Source organism: Lutjanus erythropterus, chromosome 23 (genome assembly GCF_056507025.1).
Source record: "Lutjanus erythropterus isolate fLutEry1 chromosome 23, fLutEry1.hap2, whole genome shotgun sequence".
Lineage (NCBI taxonomy): Eukaryota > Metazoa > Chordata > Actinopteri > Lutjaniformes > Lutjanidae > Lutjanus > Lutjanus erythropterus.
In genome coordinates this window covers 24,707,462-24,724,746 of record NC_139339.1, presented here as the reverse complement: position 1 = coordinate 24,724,746, position 17,285 = coordinate 24,707,462, and the positions used below count along the sequence as shown (strand labels likewise).

Genomic DNA, 17,285 nt, shown 5'->3' with positions numbered 1-17,285 from the left:
GAGGAAGAGATGAGCACTGCAAAACTGCACCTCAATCCAGCTCATGTGGGCCAGCTACATAGTAATGATGATGATAATGAATTATAAAATACAACGTGATTTCAAGGTGTTTCAGCGTAAAAAACATAACCAGTTGCATGTCTGTGTGACATTTACAGTTCATGTATTGTATTAGGTTTTGCAGGCTTTAATGTAATTAAAATTATTTACACATCATGCTGCCAACGCTTGTGCTAAAGGTGATAAGAGCTGACTTTCTGATTGGTTTATTGCATTTTTGGACTAAACTCACCCATGAATTAATCAACACACTTGGGCACAGCTGATAGGTGCATCCTGCTGTGTGTTGTTGGTGCAAGGGGCAGGACAGGGCAAGATATACCTGTGTCACTTGTGTTCTGAATCTGAGCAGCTCCTGTGCTCCTACAGCTGTTGATGTGTTTCGATAGCGATGACTAGCCTAGCTTACAGCTATCAAGAGCCAGTGGGGATTGTGTAACAGTATCCACACTATTTTTTTATCAAATCAAACAGTGACGTTCCATTGTGTGGCAGGCTGTGGGGTCAAAGGCTGAGTTGTAGGTTTTCACAACAAAACCCTGGTGGATAAGTGCACTTGAGATCGCTGTATTAGCAGATATAAATGTTAAAAATACTGCACAATCATTTTCATTTCTGATTTGTCCAGGGCATTAACGTATTATTATGTTGTATGTGTTATATTATTATTCTCACCTGCTGCCCACCTGCAATTAGTTATTTGTGCAGTTGTGCAGCTTTGTGTAGTTGTGCAGGATTCTAGTATGATGATAATAATGTGTTTTAAATGACACACAAGCTTAAAGTGCACAGACGTGACGTGAAATTTCCTATAGTATACCATCACATGAGATCACGTTGCAAGCAGACATACTAGATTTAGATTTAGTGCTCACATCCCAACTTTTACATCTTAAGAACCTAAACTCTGTGTCTACTGCAGCAAACTAAGAATATAAGACCACAATTATAAAGAGTCACGATCACGATAATTTATTTAATTCATTTAAATCTGATTTGTGTTTTTAGAGATTGACAGAGTTGCCCAGCACCCCCACTATTAGTTTCTTTCTTGTCGTCACAGTATTGAAGCCGGACATAAAGCTCAGTTCTGTGCCTTCTAGATTCCCATGACTGGACCTCCCTGTTTCCCTTTGGTCTGTGTTGATGGGGCTTTTGGAGAGTCCGGTGATGAATGGCAACATGCCTGTGGTCAGGAAAGAAAGATGAGCAGTCAGTGAGCAGAGGCAGCCTGTGAAATACTGTATGTTCTGTATGATGACTTCACTGCCGTGGGATTATAGAGTCATCACTTCCTTCAGCTGGCAGGAAGCAGCGGCTTTCTGCTGAGATGACTGAGCTTCGAAACAGCTTCAGGTGCAGCAGCTGATGTCAGCATCGGAAGAAGTGTGGTGGTGTCTCAGTAAGTTTTCTTCTTTCGTTTTTAAAGTGAGAAACAGAGAAATAAATACATGTATATAAAAATCAATAAATACAACAAATATCACCCAATCTTGAGAATTGGGACAGATCATATCTTACCAAAAAACTTTTAAAAATTGTTAATACAAGCACTCTTTTTTTTTTTTTTACTTTGTAGAGAAAACACTCTTGTCTCAGGCAAGAATTCACAACTTCAAGCCTTCAAAATCTTAAACTAACAGTACTTACTGAAAACATAAATATACAAGTGTGCTGTTATGCTCAACTTTATTTTAAAATATATTTTTCCGTCAGATTTCCGTCAACTTTGTACAAAAACATGATTTAATCGGCATAAAAAAGAGTTAGCTATACCCATAAGGACCCTTGTCCCACTTCCTGGTTTAAAAAAGGCGGGATTACTGCTCAAGCACTGCTAAACTACTCTGTAGCCCTTCTAAATCAAAGCTAAACAAGAATCATGATTTAAAAATGTATATTTTGATTAGCATTAAGAGAACTCTGAGCAACTTTAAAAAATAAAATGGCTGCTCACTACAGCTGTGCTGTGAAATGAAGAATTGTAACATTTTGTCGACTCCAAAAGTCGTCAGCTCCATCAGATATACTTATTAGATTTTTTTATTCATTCATTTACATATTTCCCATGCTACTTTTGGGTATTAATGGATGATGCAGACGTTCTTTTCAGTGGAGGTGAATGGAATTTGGTTTATGACATTAACTTGTGTGTGTCATGTAATTAAATCAATAAGTAGAAAGAAACACTTTGACTTGTATTTTCCCACGCTTTGGTCAAAATTGAAGAAGAAAGAAAATGCTGGCTTGCTGTGATGAACGGCAGTGAAGAAAATGTGTAGTGTCAAATCTGACATTTCAGCATACACTATACATAGTGGAGAACTGAAAAAAGCACACCACTAATTATACATTTTCTTACTGTCACTCACACATGTATTTTACTGACTTCTAAATTAGTACTGACTCAACAATACTGCACACACTTTGGCCAGTTTCACCACCTCTGGTTGCTATGATATTTTGCCAGTTGCGTTTGTTAATAATGGCTTTGATGTTTCCAGTAGAAAGAAAGTAGTTCTGGTAGATTCTCCTGCAGACAGAAAGTAGTTCCTACATGAAGCTGCTCACAACAAGATGTGTGGATTATCTTGAGTAACCGGGTCATCATTTTTGGAAAGAGATGCTGGTTTTGAATTTTTTAGTGCTTTGAGCACCACAAGCTGAGTGCCATTTAGTCCCATTATACTGGAGAGAAGACAAACATCTCTACCACTCTACATCTTCAAGTGAGACACAACTGCAGGACAAGATGAACAAATCCTAAAAGTATTGTAAACACACCCACCTCTCTGAAGAATGGACTTTATTTACAGCAGCTTTTTTTTTTTTTTACAAGACCTAGTAATGCAAACAAAGGCATTACACAAACTTTGGAGCCTTTCCTTGTCAGATAGTTTCATTCTGACAGATTCTGAGCAAAAATAATTTTATGTTTGACGATTAAAAAGAATTATTTTGTTGAACAACATTATAATGATAAATCTATTAGCTAAATGAGTCTTAATGCTTTTATTTTCGAAATCCTCATGACCCAGAATCAAGTTACAAAATATTTGTGTGCCACTTTTGAATGAGTTTCTGTTATTAGGCACACTGCACAAATTGAAATGTATGCAATTAAACATGAATGTAGAATATGATGTCGTTGACCAAATGACTTGAAAATCAGGGGAAATCCCAGTGTTCCCCATCATGCAAAGAAATTTTACAGTGAATGAATAACATCTGAATTCCTGGGTGACATACTGAGCATAATGAATTATTATAGACTGCCCTCTAGTGGTTTTAACAAACTTTATTAAAACAAAGGCAGATGCAAGACATAAAAGACGTTCCAGAGATGTTCCAATATGAGTCCTGTATGTATGACAATTTATACAAACCATTAAATCATGTAATAATAATAAAGCCATAAACACCACAAGGGTATGTGTTGCATATATAGAGTTTAGATAAATTAGGAATTTACAATTTGTGCCTTTATCATCATTATTATCATTATTGTTGTTGTTGTTGTTGTTGTTGTTGTTGTTGTTATCATTAACAATAATAAATAATAATACAATTAGAACTATTGAATTTACATTTGTGGATGTGGTATTTAGCAAATAAAAATATGTATATATTTTGTATTAGAAAATATTTTCCATATATGTCAAACATACCAAAAAAGTAATTCTTAAAACAAAAAGAAAACTTGTTATGAGACGTGTTTGAGTGAAATTTAGAGTGTCTGACTACATTTTCTATATAATAATTCCAGAACAAATGTGAAACATTTTCACCTGAGTTTTTAATGAGATGTTCTGTTTCTATCTCCAAAGGGGGAAAAATGTTTGGTTGAACCTGTAAATTTGAACATAACTTCCCTTTTAGTCTTTTTATTAGTAAGAAACTATTTGAGAGGCAAGGACCACTTTTATTAAAGGCATGTTCTCCATTATACCAAAAATGGGTAAGGATTTGTTATAATTATAAATTTTGGTATAAAGGCTGGCTGCCCTCTAGTGTCAGAAAATTGTAATAGCGTCCCATGTACACGTCATCAACAGTGCGCCGAACTCCTTCACGCATGCGCATTAGTGAGTAGCTGAGAAATTTCAAACTAGACGGCGGGTAGTTGAAGCTGAGGTGGAAAAAAAACAACAAAGGTTCATTGTAGAAGATTTAACTAAAAGATTAAGAAAATGACCAGCACGTTGAAAGGAATTACTCTGAAAGGAAGCGCGGAGCTGGTGGCTGAATTCTTCTGTAAGTATTTAACGTTATATTTACGCTATTTGTTTTTTTCAGTCGGTCGTTTTCGGGGATTTCAACACGCAGGCATGCAGAGCTAATGTGCTACAGCTGCAGCAGGGCCTCTGTACTATAGTTCAGTTCAGCAGGAGCTCCGTAAAAATAATGGAAAGAAGTGTTTGATCGAACATGTTTACGATCCACTTTTCATTTGAACACAAAATCAACCAAGGTGAATTAGTTTTAGTTAAAAATTGAACTTTTAAGGAAGAACGTGCTCACAGTAAATGCACCGCCCACTACTGACTGCACAGGTGAACTCGAGCGTGACGAACGTATCAGGAGAAAGACTTCAGTTGTCAGATAAAATGTGTTATTTTCTCTGCTGTTTGGTCTACGATATATGCCGAATTTACCAGGAGACTATACCGTTTCAGAAAATATGTTTGTCATAGTCTGTGAGTTATATCATTTGCTTGTAAGATTGGCAGCACGTCTACACAGTCGGTTCATGAACGAGGTTCGCTAACTCACTGTTAGCTCATTGTATGACTAATGCTAACTGAACAGCAGTCGTACAGCAGCTGTAACAATGCTGCATGTCTTGAGTTGCAAAGCTAAATCAGCCAGCACGTTACTAGAGCTGCAGTGATTAATCAATTATTAAATGAATCGACAGCTATATTGATAATCGATTAATTCCTGCAAGTAATAAAGAAAAAAAATAAAATTTCTCTTATCCTAGCTTCTAAAATGTAAATATTTTCCGGTTTCTTTAGTCGTCCATAACAGTAATTTGAATATATTTGAGTTGTGAACAAAACATTGGAGGATGTCATCTTGGGCTTTGGGAAAGACTAATCAATATCTATCACCAGCTTCTGTGATTTCATAGGCAGACAACTATTAATTGATTAGTCAAGAAAATAATCAACTGATTAATTAATTATGAAAATAATCGTTAGTTGCAGTCCTACAGGAATTGAAAACAATACAATAGACAAAAACTTACTGTACATGTTGACTTTATGTGTACATTTATGGGTATATTGTATCTACGCTTATCTAGGTATACTTCTGTAATTAAATTTAGAGCCTGATGCTGGATTTTTGAGGCTCAGTGCTGATATTATGGAATAAAAATGCCAATATTGGCTGACATTCTTAAAGTGGAATATAGAATATATACATAAACACAATATATCAAACAATGTGGTTACGCTATGTAATGGAGACAGGATATTTATAGTCTATCAATAAACCTAAATGACATTAAACTATAACAGGCAACATTGACTGGTATATTTAATTATAAATAATCATAAATTAAAAAAAACCCATTTATAATCTTAAACTAAAGGTCTGGTGTTCAAGTTCATAATTATGTTTTCATTGGTGTATAATTACCTCAAAATAAGTCATTGCACTTGCGTTACCTTAGAATGAGCCCCCTCTATCAACAGGAAGCGTGGGTCCTCTTCCATACAGTCCATGTTGCCCAGATTGCTTGAAGAAGTGAGAAGATGTTTTTACAGTTTGCAAACTCACTGCTAGATGCCACTAAAACTTACAGACTGGTCCTTCAAAAAGGTGGATCATATGTACATAAAATGCTGCCTGTAAAGCTAATATATAAAACAATCTGCATTTTGTTCTGTTAAAGTTTCACAATAGGAAGTTATATCAGCACGTTGGCCAACATTTATGCTGATACAGATAAAGGCCTGTTATATTGGATATATCGGTCAGGCTCTAATTTAATTTTCTTTTGATAATTTCTTGAGTTTCTTGAGTCATCAGTTTAACTATGAGCCTCTTGACTGCCTCACTTTGCCGTGATGCTGATCAGTGATTTTTTTCTATCACATCTGAACTCTGGGCCGATTGATTGATTGACTTTGTCCTCCACAGCTTTTGGCATCAACAGCATCCTGTACCAGCGAGGCATCTATCCTCCAGAGACGTTCACCAGAGTCACCCACTATGAGATGAGCCTTCAACTCACCACCGATCCCAAACTGAAGAATTACCTGACCAACGTGGTGTCTCAACTCAAAGGTAACCTCAGTGGGTTGCTTCTTTTTACCACAAACTTCTTATTTCTTATTTCACTTATTTCTAAGTGAAATAAGAATAAGAAACTGCTTTTTTTCAGGGGATTTTCACTATAATTTTGTTGGACCCAGAAATGGTGTTTCCTATGAAATTGTATGATTGAAATGTTATCTATAGGTCTAGTGGATGAAATTCAGCTGTTACAAAGAGTTGCAGGTTTATTCTAAGATTAATAAAGTGCATAAAATATTAGAAGACATTTTTAAGCCTCATCGTCATGCTCCTATTAGACATATAAATTATTAATTGCAATACTTTTAATAAAAAAAATGTTTCAGATGGTTTGAAACCAAGACTTAAACCTATATCAACTTTTTTAGCCCAACTTACAATTTTAACTATGCTTCTACTTCATTCAGCTACACTCATCTAAACGCTGATGCTTGATGCTTGTTGTGTGAGATAAAACAAATTTTGTATTTAAATTGTGATAAGGATGCAGATGATTTTGTGAGAGTGCACATGTACAGTCAGGTGCATACAGGTGTAAACATCAAGCATGATTGTAGTATTGGTTGTATTGTGATGTGTCTGCAGTGACTGTGTTTGCTGTGTGTGTTGCAGAGTGGCTGTTTGAGTGCACGGTGCAGAAGCTGGTGCTGGTGATCACGTGTCTGGAGACAAACGAGGTGCTGGAGAGATGGCAGTTTGACATCGAGTGTGACAAGTCGGCCAAGGAGAGCAGGTCAGCCCCTCTACTGTCCACGTGACCACAGCATTGTGTTTTGTGTTCATCAAATCGCAGTCCAGTCAGATCCCAGCAGGTGGCAGACTTGAACTATATACCATATTATTATTATGAACACACACACACACACACTGTAGTTCATTTGGACTCAATCCCACATGCACCACTCTGCTGCCCCAAATAGTCACTAGAACACTGAATGTGGATTAATCCACTGCTGGAAATTGTCCCTAACAAATGCATCATTTCCTCCTGTTTCACTGATGCTTGCTATTAACTACAGTGAGCAGCTGTTTCAGGAAAAGTATTTAGCCATCTTAAAAAAAATTAAACAAAAGACTTGTGGCTAAAGATTCATGTCTTTAGTAGGAAGCAAAGGGCTTTGGGCTGAGTGGCACAGAGGGTAAGGAGGTCTGACAGCAGGGAGAGATGTTGTTGATTTTGTTCTTCTCATGGAGTTTGTTTACAAGAAAATCTAGGGAATATAGCCAGCATTTTCATGAGCAACTATTTAGAGGGCATTTTTAAAAATCTACACAAAAAACAAAGTGGTGGATTCTGTGCCACAGAACCAATTCACATTTGCCGTGATTTGGCCTTTTCATAGTTAAAAGTTGACATCAGTGATCATAACAAAACCTGTGAGTTATGCAGTACTAACGGTGAAGCAAAGGAGGTCATCCCACCACGCTGTGGTAACATTTATCATCCCATCGCTCAGCTGACTGCACGGGATGCAGGCAGCTAATCATAACACAACCCTGAACTTTGTACTTTGGGCAGAATCGTGTCAATAGAGAGCGCTGCCTCAGTTCAGACTAAGGCTGCAGCTTTCAATTATTTTTTTAAATCCAGTATTCTACCAGTTGGGTTGGCGTACACTAGTATACTAGACTACTAGAGCCCAGTATTTTCTGAGGTGGTGGTGGTGCACATTGTAAAAAGTTTCAGAAACATTGCAGTATAGTATAGTATTAACGGGGTATTTAAAGGGATAGTTCATCCAAAAACAAAAATTCTGTCATCTACTTACTCTCATGCTGATTGAAGATCAATTTTAGTTTTTTAGTCCACGAAACACTGCTGGAGTTTCACAGGAAAACAGTGTTGTAGAATCTCCCAAACAATTGAAGTGAATGAATTCAAATGTAAGAAAACAAAAAAGTCCTCCATAATGCCTGTCTGGTGTAATCCAAGTCTCCTAAAGCCCCGGCATGCCAAGTTGACTTGACAGATGTCATTTACACCAAGTTTTTAGCCTGAATCTTTACTGTAGATTCTTGGTTTGGAGCCACGTTCACATGCACACTGTTTGAACTGGGTGTGCGTGTGTGTGCAAGCGAACTGCAGATTTATATTGAAAACATCTTGATGATTTGAAATGCCATCATGCCTTTTGTGACATTGACACAAAACGCAGCTGTGCAGGCAACTTTGATTGATGCTGGACAGTATTTACTGTGAGCTATAATCAAACAACATTTTAATGATAATTGAAAGTTGAAATGGTCATACTAATCATATCACTAATCAACTAACTCAACTAATCAATGAATTATCACGCTTTATTGTGAAATCAGTAATTGTTTAATCCCTAATTATGATCATCAGTGTGTGTACAGCTGCATGTAAACAGGAATATTATTGGAATATTTGTTTTCATTAGCTGTGTAATCAGCTTGGAAGGAATACTGTCTTTTTAGGGTTAAGGGTAAAGACTTATTTTTTGTGTATGTAAACAAAGTCAGTCATCCAACTGTGGACATGATCACAGTGGCCATTATGACCTGACAGTGAGTGAAGACTCACTTCAGTGTGTGTGTACACAGCACTGTAGATGCTGCATGTTAACTCAGTTCTCACGTGTTCTCCAGTGCTCCCAGAGACAAGTCCATTAAGACCATCCAGGATGAGATCCGCTCTGTTATCAGACAGATAACAGCCACAGTCACTTTCCTGCCGCTGCTGGAGACGCCATGTGAGTAACCACACAGTTTTGTATTTGTTCCTGTTTGTATCAGTTCCACCTCTGGCTTACAGTCACGTAAAGTGTCAGCTGATTAATCAGGGTTCTTAAAGGAGCTGGAAATCCTTGTACATTTTAATGTGGTGTTTTCAAGGATTTAAAAGTGTTTGGATTTTGGATAAAGAGAGACTAAATTCCTTTTGCACACAATGAAGACGCACAAGCCTTGCTTGCCACTCAACACTCACAACTTAGAGGCAGTTTCGAAGAGTGTTGGCTTGAAAATGAAAAAAAAAAGAAAATAATTTTCTTGAAATTGAAGTTTGTCTAGTAATTGTTTGTGTGATTGATTTTATATTGGCTCAGCCAGATTATATAGGTGTGATTAATGATTATTTTAATTGTTGATAAATCTGTTATTTTCTTGATTAATCGGTCAGTTGTTTGGTGCAGAAAATATCAGAAAATGGTGAAAAATGTTGATCAAAGCTCAAGATGACGTCCTCAAATGTCTTGTTTTTCCACAACTCAAAAATATTCAGTTTACTGTCAGAGAGAAGTGAAGAAACCAGAAAATATTCACATTTAAGGAGCTGAAATCAGAGAATTTTTACTTTAATTCTCTTAAAAAAATGACTCAAAGTGATCAAAATAGTTGGCAATGAGTTTAATTATCGATTAATAACTAATTAATTGTTTAATTTTGGTTATTTATAAAACAATAACGTGATTTAAACATTTAGAGTATGTTTATTTATAGAAATGTCATTTACCAGAGCTGTAAGGTGCTGGAAAACCTTGAACATGCCTCTGTCCCGTCCTCTCCAGGTGCGTTCGACCTCCTCGTCTACACGGACAAAGACCTGGTGGTTCCCGAGAAGTGGGAGGAGTCCGGTCCGCAGATCATCGACCAATCAGAGGAGGTGCGTCTACGCTCCTTCACCACCTCCATCCACAAGGTGAACAGCATGGTGGCGTACAAGAGGACCGACTCGGTTTAAACCTCTTCACCCTGCGAGCTGTACATAGCACCAACCACTGGCCCTTTAGAAAAGACAGATTTTACACGGCCCTGTCCTGCCTCACCGTGTGTCTCTGTCCAAGATCAAGGACCCAGAGTTCTCCTGCTTTGATGTAAATATTTCTCCTCCGCAGTGATTCGTCCCTTAGGAACTCTTTTCTTTAGTGTTGTCCCCCTTTGTCTCAAGCTGTCCACCTCTGTTTTAGAAGCTAGTGCTTTATATGTTCAACTTTTATAAGATGTCATAAATAAATGTCTTTCACAAAGGCTTCTGTTCGTGCTTTTACTATGTTTGAACAGCAGGTGGCAGTGCAACATAAAGTCACTGGTTGGTTCTGGGTGATTCTGTAATGCTTTGCAGTGTTCACACTACGCTAAATTAGAGAATGAAACACAGAAGACAGAAAATGTCGTGTTACTCTTAAATTGGATGTAATATTTACTTGTCTCAAAATGCTCAGTGTTGTGGACAGTTCCAGATATGGAACACGTCTGCAAGTCCCTCCTCACTGGTGTAGTGCTAACGTGTGCATACAGTAAAACAAAAAGAGAACCAGATTCTTTAAAATAATCCAGAGACTGATGCAGTAAGGATTTTTTTTCCTGACTTGCACATGTATCACAATCCACAGAGTATAAAACTACCATAGATACAAAATGAGCAGGTTTCTACAAAAGTGCGAGGTTATCAAGCCTGTTACTGTGTGCACTGAGTAATGTGGAAGTCCAAGAAAATGACCAGCTCCCTCATCACCAACCTTCAATCCTTGATATTCACTGAAAACTGTTCGTGATAAAAAATGTATGAGTATGTCATGCAGAAGAAGAAATTCTGTTTTAGTAGAGAATGCGCATGACCTTACATAACCATGATCTTATACTGGTGTCTGCTGGTGTGTATCCACTAGAAGCCCTTAGCAGCTGCTTACCACTGAGCAGATTCACTGGTTCATCTGGGGGTTCATTTCTTCCTGTAGAGCCTGTGTGTGCACAGGTGTGCAGAAAACTGCTGCTGCACTGGTCTGAACAGCAGTGATTCCCAACCGGTTTGGTCTGTGACCCTTTAAAGGTCCAGTGTCAGATTAACAGGGGTCTATTTGCACAACATGACAGAAATGGGATATAATATTCATAGGGATATTTTCATGAGTGTATAATCACCTGAAAATGAGACTTTTTTTTTTTTTTTACCCGTTTTTGTGAACCCTTTATATCTTTTATATCATGGAGGCACTGCCACCATGTTTCTACAGCAGTCCAGAACAGACAGACCAAAAATTGCCTGTAGAGATGGATGGGAGGAGATGGTGAGGCGAGGTTTGCAATCTGCAAGCTCAACGCTAGATGCCGCTAAATCATACACACTGGTCCTTTAAAATGTTGATGTTAAACTGACCTTCAGGAATGCCAAAAAAGTCAGGAGACATGTGGGAGACTGACCGCCACAGAATGGACAGACATAGAGCTAGCAGTCGGTTAATCAGTCATGAGAATCTTCTGTTAGACTCTCTGCTGGGAGGGCAGGGAGTCTGGGGAAGCTCTGACCGTTACTAAAAGCACATTCATTCATCGTCTTTGTTTAAACTTCCAACTGGGCGACTGCCCTCCTTTTGGATTACGATGACCCAAATGTGCACCACGCACAGCTGGAGCTGTTTACAGATCATATGAAAAATCTTACCCACAGGTATCTGCTGCTCTGGGTCAATCATCTCTGAAATTAATCCTCTGCATCTTCAGACTTGGTTCCATCCTGAAAATTTGTCCTGTGGCAGCTGTGATACAATTTCAGTTCCTTAACTGAACAGTAAAACTTACTAAGTTCTTTACTCTTTCTTGATATTTGTTGTAGCAGGTATGTCATTATTATGGCTGTTTATACTCTTATTTTCTCATTTTAGTTGATGTGTAACGTTACAGCACTGCAACAAGATGCATTGTTTGGACAACAGTGAAGTTGGCATCTGATGATTTTCGATGGTGTATCTTGGGGACCGTGGGGATGCATGTCTTCATTGAAACTGATCATAAGATTGTGGTGTTTTTAAAACTTCAGCATGGAGGATTTTTAATGTAACTTCAACAGTCTGCTTCTGTCTCCTTGTCTGTGGTGCTGCATGTAGAGGCTTCAGTGTTGATTAGCTATCGCCCGTGCTGTCTAGCCAATCAGTGGGGGCTGTGGGCAGGACACTGCTACAGAGCCCAGAGTGCTGAATTCAGACGGAGAGGTGGCTGCATCAGAAATAAAGTAGCGCATTTTTAAATGTATTTATTTTATCGGCTATCAGAGAAAAAAAAACGATCCCTACTCCTGACCACTAGGTTGGGAACCATTGCTCAGTTGGCTGAAATGTTTTGCCATGTGTCACCAGAACTCTAATGCATTACTTAGTTTTAACCATTCGACAGCAGTGGTTTCTGCTCCTTGTGATTTTATACTTTTAAAAACCTGTGTCAGCATATTGCTCTGATGCATTCTGAATTATTTTTTTTAAGCAGAGAGCTTTTCACCAACATTTCATTTCATTACCCAAAATAGTAAATCATAACACAGTCCGATCAGGCAGCCCACAATTTAACGCAAACTTTACTCCATCATTCAGTTACAAAAATGGGATGTAAAAAAACAAGCTCTTACAGGGGAAAAGCATGTGGACAAATAAAAAAAGTTTTTCTCTTTTAATTGTGAATTGGTCCTATTTTTATCACAACAAGGCAGTGGAAAAATCTAGACCCATTTCCTTTTGAAATTCCAGGCCTAGTCTTTGGCTCTTTTACATTTCAGAAAAAAAAAAAAATTAAAATAACACAACACAGTACATTTCCAAATGTCATCTGAAAGAGTCGTTACTAAGAAAGGTCCTTCAAAAAAGCAGAGATGGAAGTATGAAAACTACATTTCCTATATAAAGAATTGTGTGCTCTTGATAAAAGGATGACCTTACAATATAGAAACTCTAATAAATATATAAAACAAAAATAAATATGCAATAGTTAAGACAATGAGTGAAAAAAATGTTACAAAAGACTCAAACCCTTGTAGCGTGTGTGCTGTGAACAAAGACATATTTAACAAGCGTATCAGATTATTGTGACACTATGTAAAGATATAGTACGTACAATATCTGTATCTCACTGTAATGGTGCTGCTGATCCTCAGGGATCTATGTCTTAACCATTCAGTGTTCCCCTAAAGTTCACTACCTGTGAGAGATAGTGGAGGTGAGACTTCAAGATGAAAGCCACTCTGTGCAAAAATAAAATGGCTATGGTAATAAATATAGCTTAGTGCTGACTGTTATTTTCTCTGGTGAGTGAAAGCCTTGAAAGAACGGTGAGGACAGGAAGACGAGTCTCACAAAGCTTAGCAAAATGAGCATGAAACAAGGATTATGAATACAAAATTCCACGGCATTCCTTATTGTTTGTCATGGGAGTTAGCTGATACTTAAACTCTTAACTATTTGCTTAAGGGTTTTTTTTAGGGGCTATGACAAGTTGGGTCTTGTTTTTGTAGTTTTGTCCATCATTTTTAATGTTTTATGTACTCACTGAAGTTTCTAAGATCTGCAAATACGGCAACATTGCTGTAACGAAGTCCTAACCTGGCATACTAGATGGTTTGCTACACAGAACTGTCTGAGAAGTCGTCCTTAGAAACTGGAAAAGGGCAGGCACTTTCAAAAAAACACTTGGCAGGTGATTGGATGAACCATCTGTCCATCACATCTAACGCGGGCTAACTTAAACCAATCAGATCGACCTTTCCAATGACATTTCTTGCTGACGTCATGCTTAAACCACGCCCACAGCTGCAAACAGTTCCTCCTGGGATGCTGATTGGCTGCACCATAGCCAAGTAAAGCCTGACTGCTAGCATGGTTCTTAGTCTTGTTGAGCCGTGATAGATTCATATGTCCATTTCCTGTGACAACTGTGGGATATTTAAGAATGCTGAAAAAGAGAAAGAAATCATGGTTTGGGAAAAAATAACATTGCTTCAAACTGGAAACAAACCCCGGTCTTCTGTGTCAGAGTCTTTTGTTTGACTCATGTATCCACCCTATCGTCCTCCTAACACAGGCTTTGTCGCTCTTTATACTAATAAGCAAATGTTAGCATGCTAAAACACGAAACTAAGATGGTTAACATGGGAAATGTTACAAATATCAACATACTGGCACTGTCCATGTGAACCAGTTAGCATTCTTATGTTTGCATTTTGCGTAAACCACCACTGTGCACAAGTTAAGCCTGAGTGTGAGCATAGTTCATTAACTCTATTGAATTAGTATGCAAAAGATTGCAGTGTGATTGGTTCTAAAGATGATAGCTTTCCTGTGACAATCACAGGATACTAAAGAATGGTGGAAAAGAGAAAAATCATGGTCTGGGAAAAAATAACTTGCTTCACATCGGAAAAAAACACTGATCTTCGGTGCCAGAGTCTTGTGTTTTCATTTTTGGTGCCCTACCCCAACTGAGTAGTGTTTGTGCATAAACCTAACTGATCTGTGACTGTTTCACATATTGATGTGTAGGCAAAAAATGATGCACCAATGAACACGTTTCATTCGTATCATTTTCACAGCATCATGTTCTCGTTGCAGCAGCCATACCTCTTCTTGTTTCGTGATGTTGCCGCATTCCCACATCTGAGCAATTAACTTGGTGAGTACAACCTTATTATTACAGATAGGAAGGATGGACAAACCTGCAAAAACAAGACTGAAGTTGTATGAAACTGGAAGAGCGTTAGCAAACCTACTCTAAGTTGAAGGCAGGTGTATGTGCCCTTTCACTGTCAAACCAAATCTAGTGGTTTCTCCAGGTACAGAAATGATTTTTTCCCCACTTTCAGTGCAGAAATCATGGTATTTGTCCTTTTATGGAATCATGCAAATTTCATGAAACTTTGTGAGACCAGGTTGCACAGGGCAAACCCTGGAAATTTGTGTTGGCTGAAAACCAAACTGGTGTCGACGTCACACCAGGCCGTTGACCATCCCCTTCTCACACTCCTCGGCCAAACGCTTCCAATGCTGCCGGTTTTTCTGACAACCTTCCAACAGAGGGGAGCAGCCCTCCGACATGCCAGCCAAGGTCTGTGACAGTGACAAAGACATTTTATTTAACAAGGACAATTCAGTGAACACTGATGTAAATACAATGTTCATTCATTTAACGTCTTGTTTCATATTTCTTCACAATGTGAAACAGGCTGACAAAATCTTTCCAGCAAGTGAGAAATAACAGGATACATGTCGACTGTTGCCACTGGCAAAATGCCCTTTTCAGCCATTCTTTCGGTAAATTGATTTCCAGAGACAGAAACAGGCTTTGCTGCAAGTTAAATTGGTTGAATTACCTCGTATAACTGAGTGCAGATGGCATCAATGAAGGACACCTGCATGCTGGGAATCTTATCTCTTTTCTCACGATTCATCAGGTCCTAAAGTCAAAGGATAGAAGAAAATGACACGTAAACCAAATGAAAAGAATGTAATAAGGTTCTGTTCTCAGTTCACATGATCTCAGGCACCTCAGATTCATGACTCAAAACAAGATTTGAGATAGGGGTCCAACTGACAGTTGTTTTCATCCTCAATTAATCTGCGTATTAATTTTTCCATTAATCGTTTAATTTATGAAGTGTCACATCATGTAAAAGGTCTTAAAAATGCTTATTTTGTCTGTTATATTGCCTGGAATCAGTGGCATTTTTGCTTGATTGATTATCAGAATAGTTAACTGAATTAATAATTTTCTCAACTAATTGTTTCAGCTCCAAAGAGAGTCGTATCTCTCAGCAATCAAATTATTATTTCAAATTTAGTAGTAAACTAGCAAACTAGTGCAAATAAATTAGAAAATTTAGCTGCAACCAATGTAGCATTTTTAAAAAAGGACTCCTGATCCTACTAGACAATCTGGCTGAAGAGTTATGGATTATTTATTGCTGACTAAATGACAATTGTTTATTATGTAATTCAGAATCAAAAATAACACAGAGATTTGCAGTTGCTTTTGACAACTACAACCAATCAAAAACACATGTAGAGTAAAAACTAAAGGACCCCAAATGGATCCCTGAGGCACACCACAGCTTATGCTGTACTTTTTGCACTGCACTTACACTGGGCTCAATGTTCAGCTCACGTCTTTCCTTATCCCCCTGCTCGAAGAACTCAGTTGCCACCAGCTCCGCAATCTGCATCAGAAAGAAAATGCTGATGAGTTTGTGTAGAATCTTCGATCCAGAGAAGATGTGTGGATTCATAAATTCAATGAAGTTTCAGCTGATGAAAAACAAAGAACATGACAAGAAGAGAGCAAATAAAGGACTTACAAAATAATGACACTTTTAGGTCTGAACGCATTTTACTACAAGCATAAACTGTATCACAACAAGGTGAGCATGCATTGATCAACCACAACTTTAAAACCACCTGCCAATATTGTATTATTTTGTAGGTCCCGCTCATGCTGTACAAAATGTCTGAATGTGTCCTGTGGTATTGGACACCAAGACTTTAGCAACAGGTCCTTTAACTCCTGTAAGTTGTGAGGTGGGGAATTTGGAGGCCAAGTCAACACCTCGCCAACACCAGGCTGCCTTCTTCCATTGCTCCATGGTCCAGTTTCAACACTGTAGGACCCATCGTAGGAGCTTTCAGCGGTGGACAGGGGTCAGCATGGGCACTTTGACCAGTCTGCAGCTACACTGTGTGTTCTGTTACCTTTCTATCATAGCCAGGAACAAATTGTGTTGACCTTCAGTGGGACTGGACCAGATGAACTATCCGTCACCCTCCATGCACATCAATGAGCCTTGGGCACCCATGACCTGCCACTGCCTTACCCATTGTCCTTCCTTGGACCACGTTTGGTAGGTACTAACCACTGCATAATGAGAACACCCCACATGACCTACCTTTTTGGAGAGGCTCTGACCAAACAATTTGACTTTTGTCAGAACCACTTAGATCCTTACACTTGCCTATTTTTCCTGCTTCAAACACATCAACTTGAAGAACTGACGGTTCAGTTGCTGCCTAATAAATCACACCCTTTGACAGGTAACTTTGTAACGAGATGATCAATGTTATTCACTTTATCTGTCAGTGGTTTTTAAGTTCTGGCTGATCTTTCTCTTCTCTGTCTACATCACCATCAGTTCATCAATTTGATTTGGA

The 17,285-nt window shown here is 38.3% G+C and overlaps 2 protein-coding genes across 5 annotated transcripts in view; one reads left to right on the top strand and one right to left on the bottom strand.

Moving 5' to 3' along the window:
- Positions 1-4,141: 4,141 nt before the first annotated feature.
- Positions 4,142-10,355, top strand: mad2l1 (MAD2 mitotic arrest deficient-like 1 (yeast)). Its single transcript, XM_084712228.1, has 5 exons — positions 4,142-4,314; positions 6,211-6,357; positions 6,979-7,099; positions 8,977-9,080; positions 9,897-10,355. Exons 1-5 carry the CDS (start codon positions 4,251-4,253, stop codon positions 10,067-10,069), a joined length of 609 nt encoding a protein of 202 aa, XP_084568354.1. The 5' UTR covers positions 4,142-4,250; the 3' UTR covers positions 10,070-10,355.
- Positions 10,356-12,658: 2,303 nt separating this feature from the next.
- Positions 12,659-17,285, bottom strand: part of pde5ab (phosphodiesterase 5A, cGMP-specific, b) — a 111,482-nt gene continuing 106,855 nt past the window's right edge. For all 4 annotated transcript variants that reach the window (XM_084711901.1, XM_084711902.1, XM_084711900.1 and 1 more), the window contains exons 20-22: positions 16,226-16,300; positions 15,458-15,541; positions 12,659-15,194 (exon numbers count right to left, since the gene is read on the bottom strand). In XM_084711901.1, coding sequence (XP_084568027.1) covers positions 15,075-15,194; positions 15,458-15,541; positions 16,226-16,300 — 279 coding nt within the window. In that variant the 3' untranslated portion in view covers positions 12,659-15,074. The remainder of the gene's footprint in view (positions 15,195-15,457; positions 15,542-16,225; positions 16,301-17,285) is intronic.

What these genes read in the sequence shown, in the direction of transcription:
- mad2l1 (XM_084712228.1), top strand. Translation starts at nt 4,251, where the DNA reads ATGACCAGCACGTTGAAAGGAATTACTCTGAAAGGAAGCGCGGAGCTG. An exon ending in AAGTCGGCCAAGGAGAGCAG is followed by an intron (nt 7,100 to 8,976) that starts GTCAGCCCCTCT and finishes CGTGTTCTCCAG; the next exon opens with TGCTCCCAGAGACAAGTCCA. An exon ending in GCCGCTGCTGGAGACGCCAT is followed by an intron (nt 9,081 to 9,896) that starts GTGAGTAACCAC and finishes CGTCCTCTCCAG; the next exon opens with GTGCGTTCGACCTCCTCGTC.